At 40.6% G+C, this 8076-nt stretch overlaps 1 protein-coding gene across 1 annotated transcript; it reads right to left on the bottom strand.

The window, feature by feature from the left end:
• Window positions 1-6862: 6862 nt before the first annotated feature.
• LOC134376391 (olfactory receptor 10T2-like) lies at window positions 6863-7819 on the bottom strand. The gene has a single exon (XM_063094967.1). The coding sequence runs from the start codon at window positions 7817-7819 to the stop codon at window positions 6863-6865; it is 957 nt and encodes a 318-aa protein (XP_062951037.1).
• Window positions 7820-8076: the final 257 nt, after the last annotated feature.

The following is an 8076-nucleotide window of genomic DNA, read 5'->3' as shown; positions in this document are numbered from 1 at the left end:
GAACAAATATATAGGAAACAAGGGGAGCTGCAACAGGCAAGTAGGCCACAGTTTTGAGAAATAAGTAAGAAACTGCACTGGCTGACGTGGGTACGTAGATGACGCTACTGTTACCACAGCCTGTAGCCTCAGGTTAACACGGGAAAGAAAGAGCCCTCTTGCAGTCTTTTGAAAAACAACTTTATTAAAGTGTAACTTACATACACACAATTTAAATGTACAGGTTGACGATTTCTGAACATATGTAAATTCATATAACCGCCACCCATTATTATATTCAATGATCTCATCACCCTCACAGGGCGACCTCTTGCCCTTTTGCTTCCAATCTCTTCTAATACTCTGCTATAGAGCATTTTAGAGAATCTTGAGAAATGTCTTCGACTTCATAAGTCCCAATCCATTTCAGAAGAAGAAAATTTTCCTGAAGTTTTTGCAGACTAAGGATGTTTTTATGACACAATAGGTCAGAATATTTTAAACTTCCTCTCAGTTCAAATCTTTGCCTTCTAAGTCGTAATCTACAATTTGTAGTAAATATAAACCTTCCAAAAAATTTTATGAAAGAAGTTCTTGATTGTTCCCAACAGAGATATTATGACTATCATTGATCCTTACGTGTTGACTCACTTTGTATGGGGAAAATGCTTTTTGCCGTTCCTGATATTCTTTTTCTCTCTTTACAGGGGCATCCCCTTATCTTTCCAAGCCTACATTCACCTTCCCATGGAAGGAGTAAATAGGCTAATAGTGAATTTTGAGGGGAAAACTAGATATGCAAATGTATTACTCTGCTAGGGCTGCCATAACAAAATACCGTAAACTGGGTGGCTTCAACAGCAGAAATTTTCGCTTAGTTCTGCAGGCTAGACGTCTAAGATCAAGGTGTTGGCGGGGGTGGTTCCTTCTGAGGGCTATGAGAGAAAATCTCTTCCTTACAGATGCCCGTCAATGCTTACCTGCTCACAAAATATCTGTAACATTGTGCCAGGTTCTGCTTGATCTGCCAATGTTGATCGCTCTCAGCACACTTTGCTTTGGTCTGGAGTTTGCAGTCCTATTCTCAGTTTGCAGTTTTCTAAGCCCCTCTCATTGCTGTCGTCTGTGTGCCAACTATACCAGGAATAGGAAAACAACAACAGCACATATCTCCAGTCTTATTGTGCCCTTAGTATCCTCAGCACATTATAACTATCTACTAGCACACACAGCTACTTTGTTGTCAGTGGATAGAGAACAATATACATGATAAATAGAAACACAAAATAAAATTCCCACCTTATACCAAAGAAGAGTCACTTCCAATCTCTTTAAAATGAGAAAATATTAAGCTGTACGAAGAACTCACAATTCATGCAGTTTTCTGGAGTTCTTTCTGTAATATCATTTAGGGGTAGTTTTTAAGTCATTTTGCCCTTTAGTGTCTTGATGAGTTCACTTTATGTTTGAAATGACAGATTCTCTTATGTCAATAGTGCATTGTCTTTTTTACTACTTATGGCTGGAGCTGAGTTTGAAGAGCATTCCAATGAGAGTTTTGTAGCCACCTGAGACCGTTGGCCCTTGATATTACTTAGTTTCGTCCTCTCCATTAGACACCCAGAAGATTGTCCTCTGTGGATCTAAAATTCATAGTGATATACACAAAACACTGTTTTTATTTTGACATAGCATTATGATTATTCAATTAAGTTTGTTCATATTTATCTGGAAAACAAATCAAGTAATTGAAATTAAACTTGTTTAAATGTTTTGCAATGTGGATTATTCTCTAGGTATATTTTACTTCATATTCAATACCATTCATGTTATAATTCTAAACATTTGCCAAGCCACGCAGGTTCTTCTGCCCTATATACAGAGCTAGGAAAAGAGCCTATCACATGTGGCTGTTGCCAACAGAGTCACTCAGAGGAAAGTTGGGGGGGGGGGGAAATGAAGTCACAGAAAGATTGTCGTCACTGCTTTCTCCTGAGGCAATTCTTATGTAGAAGTCATTGCTGAAGCAGAAAATTCACGGTAACTAAAGTCCCCAAATACTGCGTGACCACCCAGAAAGTTTTTCAACATTTTATCATGAAATTTTTAATACATAAAGCTATGCTGAAGAAATTATTAATAATTGTTAACAATGGTATATCCAATCTCTCAATTTTTCTGAGTATCTACTGTTGTATAATGAATTGCTCCAAAACACAGTGGCTTAAAACAATCAGCTCTGTATCTCATGAATTTTCATAACCAATAATAATAATAATTAATTAATTAATAAAAATAAAACAATTATATTCATAAATGCAGGGCTTAATAGGGATAACAGGTACATCTGATATCCAGTTCACTCTCACATCTGGTTGTTGATGCTGGTTGTTGTCTGAAACCCATAATGGGGATTTATCCTTTATTTACAGCATGGTGACTGGATTCCATGGGTGAACATTCCATGAGAGCCTAGAGGATGCTGTATCCCCTCTTATGTCCTACCTTACTGGTACTGCATTTATTTTATTCAGGCAGACTTAAAGTACTGCCCAGGATCTAGGAGAGGGAAACAAATTCCAGTTTTTGATGGGACAGTGACAAAGTCCTGAGAGAGCATGTGTAACTGGAATTTTTGCTAATACATTTTCTGGGAAATTGCATTATGCCATCCATTAAGATTTTAATAGATTTGCTTTATCACGTACATCTTTGTACCTTTATCTATCTATTAATCTATATTAATTTATGATACATATCATAGGAAATTGCAAACATTAGTACACTTCTCCATAAATACTTCTGCACATATGTCAATATTTAGAGTTCAGTACTTTTGATGTGTTTTATTTTATGCAATTTGGTGAAAATTTACATAAAGTTAAATGTGCAGATACTAGGTATATGGTCATTATGTATTAGGAAATGCATAAACCTGTGTAAATCAAGCACCTCTCATCACATGAAATACTAACATCAGCCCAGGAACTTTCCCCTATGCCTCTACCCAGTCAGTCCTATGAGTGTACATTGCTCAGATTATTTTTTCTTTCTTTTTTCCTGTCTCATTTAAAGGGTATAATATATATAACATAAGAACTGCCATTTTAAGCATTTTAAGCATAAAATTACCTTGAATTAATTACATTCACATTGCTTTGTGAACACTACCTCTACCTATTTCTAAAACTTTTTCATCATCCTAAACATAAACTCTGAACCCATTAAGCAATAACATTATTCTTTCCCCCCTGTTTCTGATAATCTCTACATATTCTTTTGTATCTAAATATTTTTTCTTTATAATTTATTTATCCACAATTGACACATATTATTGTATATATTTATGTAAGACAATGTGATATTTGGGTACATTCATAAAGTGTGCACTGATCATATCAGGGTATTTATCTAATCCATCACCTCAAACATTTGTCACCTCTTTTTGTGGGGAACATTCTAAATCCTATCAATTAACTACTTCAAATTATATAGTAAATTGTTGACCGATTAGCTAAAGAAATTCTGAGCAAAAAGAATGTAGTGGAAGGTATCATATTCACTGTCTTCAAAATATACTACAAAGCAATAGTAAATAAAACAGCATGGTACTGGCACAAAAACAGACACATAGATCAAAGGAACAGAATAGAGAATCTAGAAATAAACCCATGCACCCACAACCAACTTATTTTTGACAAAAGAGCCAAGAACATACTTTAGGGAAAGAACAGTCTCTTCAATAAAAGGTGGTGAGAAATTTGGTTATCCATATGCAGAAGAATGAAATCAGATTCCTATCCATCACCATACACAAAAATCAACTCAAAATGGATTAAAGACTTAAATATAAGACCTGAAACTATAAAACTTCTAAAAGAAAACACAGAAGAAAAGTTTCAAGACATAGGACTGGGTAAAAATTTTATGAATAAGATCTCAAAGGCACAGGCAACAAAAGCAAAAATAAACAAATAGGATTATATGAAACTAAAAAGCTTCTGCACAGCAAAGGAAACAATCAACAAAGCAATAAGACAACCTGGAGAATGGGAGAAATATTTTAAAACTATGCATCCAAAAATGGATTAATATCCAGAATACAAAAAGAACTCAAACAACTCGATAGTGAAAAATAATCTGATTAAATAATGGGCAAAGGAGCTGAATAGACATTTCTCAAAAGAAGAAAAACAAATGACCAACAGGTATATGAAAAAAATGCTCAACATCAATAATTACCAGAGAAATGCAAATCAAAACAACAATGAAATATCTTCTTGCCCTGGTTAGATTGGCTATTTTCACAAGGAAAGAAAATTTAAAATGCTGGTAAAGATGTAGAGAAAGGGGAAATTTATACATTGTTGGTGGGAATGTAAATTAGTAAAGTCATTACAGAAAACAGAATAAAAGCTTCTTTAAAAACTATAGATATAACTACCATATGACCCAGCAATCCCACCACTGGGGATACACACAAAGGAAAGGAAATCAACATGTGGAAGGGACACCTGCACTCCATGTTTATCACAGCTTTATTCGCAATAGCCAAGAGTTGTAACCAACATAAATGTCCATCCTTACTTTGAAGTTTGTGTATGTGGTAGGACAGTTGCTTCTTCTAACATTCTGGAGTAGCTTTTGAGTGGAGAGACTACCTCCAGTCAATGTGCTATATTGGGACAATTGGGTAGAGTTTTTAGGTTTGATTCTAGGTAGATGCAATAGTGTAGTCTCTGTGCAATTACTTCAACTGTATCCAATGCTGGAGTTGTCTGAGAGTGCCAGTGTGGCCTAGGTGCCTGGGTGCTTGGCAGCTCATTTCAGAAATGGGTGACGCTGGGCCACTGAGGTTGTTTGCAAGGTCTTGAGCTCTTGAGAGAAGTGCTGGGGTGCTCCTCAGCTTTAGTGGGTTATTCTGGGCAGGCTTACTGGCACTCTGGCCAGGATCCCATATCCCTGATAGATGTACTGTGTTCTCTGCAGCTCCTCAGCTTAAATGGACAACCCTGGCTGGGATTTCTAGGGGTTGAGATCAGGATCTTGGAGTTTCAGGGAGACAATGAGGTGCTCAGCAGCTCCTCAGGTACAGTGGGTGACTCATTGGAGTCACTGGGGCTTCAGTCTAGGCCATGTACCCCCCAAAAGAGGCATTGGAGTGTTTTGCTGCTCTGCACCTGATATGGGCAACACTGGGTGAGGTTGCTGGAGCTATGGGTTGGACTCTGTGTCCCAAAGAGAGATGCTGGTGCTCTGAACTTTTCACCATTGAAGTGGGCCACTCTAGATGAGGTCACTGGGTTTGTGGATGGGGCCCTGCACTCTCAAGAGGGACACCGGGTTTCCTCTGCAGCACCACTGTTGGAGTGGGCCACACTGGGCTAGGTGCTAGCAATTTTTAGTGGTACCTTTCACTCTAAAGAAGAATGTTGGGTCACTCTGCAGCTCCTCGGCTGGAGTATATCACTATGGGTTAGGTCGCTGGGGTCTCAGGTGGGGCCCTGTGCCTCTAAGAGGGATTCTGGAGCCCTCTGTAGCTGTTCAGTTGGAATGTCCACACTAGGAAGGGTTGCTGTGGTCATAGGTGGGACCCTGTGCCCTCAAGAGAAATTTTGGGTCTCTCTGTGACTTCTCAGCCAGAGTGGGCCACTCTGCCTAAGGTTATTGTGGTCGTTGATGGGAACTTGCATGCCCAAGAGAGATGCTAGAGTTTTCTGCAGTTGCTCAGCTGAAGTAGGCCACTCTGGGCAAGGCCACTGCGGTTGTAGGCACCCCCCTGCGACTCCATGAGAAGCACTGGGTCACTCCTCAGCTGCTCAGCTGGGGTTAGCTGCCCTGAACAAGGTAACTGAGGCTGTAGGCAAGCCACTATGCCCTCAAGAGAGATGCTGGGTCTTCTGCAGCCCCCTGCTGAGGCAGACAGCCTTGGGAGGGCTCACTGGTGCTGCACATGGGGGGGTGTGCCCCTGACAGTGGTGGGCGGGTCCTTCACAGCCTTCCTGCTGAAGGGCATGGATCTTCTGTGGTCTGCTAAAGCCACAGCACAGCTCAGCGTGGCTGTGAGGTTTGCAAAGGTGTTTCACCAAGGAAGGTGGGGATGCTGGCCTCAATCAGTTGGCTTTCTGGCTCTGAGAAAGTACACACAGAAACCCTCTCTTTCCTGAGGGTGGCCCCCTCATTGCACTTGATCACCTGTTCCCAGTACACAGGATGATGTGTAGACTCAGGTGCAGGTGACCCAATGTAATGATGGAGCATCCGGGCTGTTGTACTGCTGGGGCTATTGGTCACTAGGATGTTGGCCCAGATCCCAAAATGGCAATCAGTGCAGCAGACAGCATCTCCCCACACCAGGAACGAGGCCTGCAAGGGCAGCACAACTCCCCTATGGTTTAGACTACTGGGACCAAGGTGTCATGCTCACTCACCTCCCTCCTGCAGGCAGAACCTCCTCCTGCATTCTTGTTCTATCTCTTCCTTCTTTCATTCCCACCCTCCTTTTCTCCCTTCCTCTATCCCTCCCTCTCTCCCTTGTTCCTTCCTTTTTTTTCTTTTCCTCTCATTCTTCCTTGCCTTTTTTCTCTCAGTATAATTTCTTTTTCCCTAAAAGCAACTGCTATCGTAAAAATAAAATGTTCCCAAGCATTTTTAATATTTTTACTGCATGCATATGATTACACACACACACACACACACACACACACACTGTGACATTTTAAAATATTTTAAAACTGCATCTTCCTTGTTGTAAGAAAATGGCAGGACATATTAGAGAATTATACAATACTTTAATTGCTTTGCACACAAAGCGATGATTTTTATTGGAAGTACTCCACTTTCTCCACTTTTATTATCAGTGCTAGGTCAACTTTTTGAATATTCAGGGCTCTTTTACTTGTAAACTGAGGGAGAATCTAATAACACTGCCCAGTACTTTCCTCAGGGCTATTTGCATTTGTTTGTTTCTTAGACTGTAAACAATGGGGTTAAGCAGAGGTGTCAGAACTGTATATGTCACAGCCATCAGCATGTCTTCATGGGATGAATCACTGTTCTTGGGCCTCAGATAGACAAAACAAGCAAATCCGTAGTGAATGAACACAACTGTGAGGTGGGAGGAACAAGTTGAGAAGGACTTATACCTTCTCCTCACAGAGGGCATCTTCACAACTGTGGACACAATGAAGACATAGGAAATCATAATTAAAATAAAGCTGCCCACCAGCACAAAGGCAGAGAGCACAAATATAGCCACTTTATGATGGGAAGTGTAATCACAAGCAAGGTCAGCCACAGGGGCAATGTCACAAAAAAAGTGCTGAATGGTGCTGGAGTTACAAAAAGACAAGTTAAATACTATGATGACAATGCACAGGGACACTACTGTCCCAACCACACAAGAGGCCATCATGAGCTGAAAGCAGATCTTTCGGGTCATCAGGATTGGGTAGTGCAGTGGGCTGTGGATGGCAGTGTAACGGTCATAGGACATGGCAGCCAAGATGAAACAGTTGTTGGCTGCCAAGCCAAAGAAGAAAAACATCTGCGTGGCACACTCAGGAAGAGAAATGGTCTTGCTCTCCGATAGCAAGTCCACTAGCATGCGGGGGATGATCACCATCGTGGTGCAGCTTTCTGAAAAGGACAGACCACAGAGGAAAAAGTACATGGGGGTGTGAAGGTTGTGACTGAGCTTGATGGTCACCATTATGGACACATTTGCAGCTAGGATGGTCACATGGGAGAAGAACACTGCCACAAAGAGAAAAGTATGTATGTCTGGGAAACTGGAAAATCCCCACAGAAGGAATGTGCTCACTGTGGTGTGATTGACCATCTTCCTGGTGGTTCTACTCACTTTCTACCAATGGTGCAGAGGTCCACTTGGTCAAGACTCTGAGGTGATTGTAAAAAGTTCCTTATGCACTGATGTCACCTACACTTTAATTCAAAGCCCTGAACAAATGTAAGGCAACTCCGAGAGAACCTAAGAAAAAGGACTTCAATGTGCCTGGCAGAAGTCAAAGTCAGAATTCTGAGTGCTGAGGACAATGATTGTGGTATGTGAATATATATAAACACCGTAGAGTGTGC

This window comes from Cynocephalus volans, chromosome 4, assembly GCF_027409185.1.
Source record: "Cynocephalus volans isolate mCynVol1 chromosome 4, mCynVol1.pri, whole genome shotgun sequence".
Classification (NCBI taxonomy): domain Eukaryota; kingdom Metazoa; phylum Chordata; class Mammalia; order Dermoptera; family Cynocephalidae; genus Cynocephalus; species Cynocephalus volans.
The sequence above is the reverse complement of the archived record's forward strand: the minus strand, read 5'-3'. Positions and strand labels throughout refer to the sequence as shown.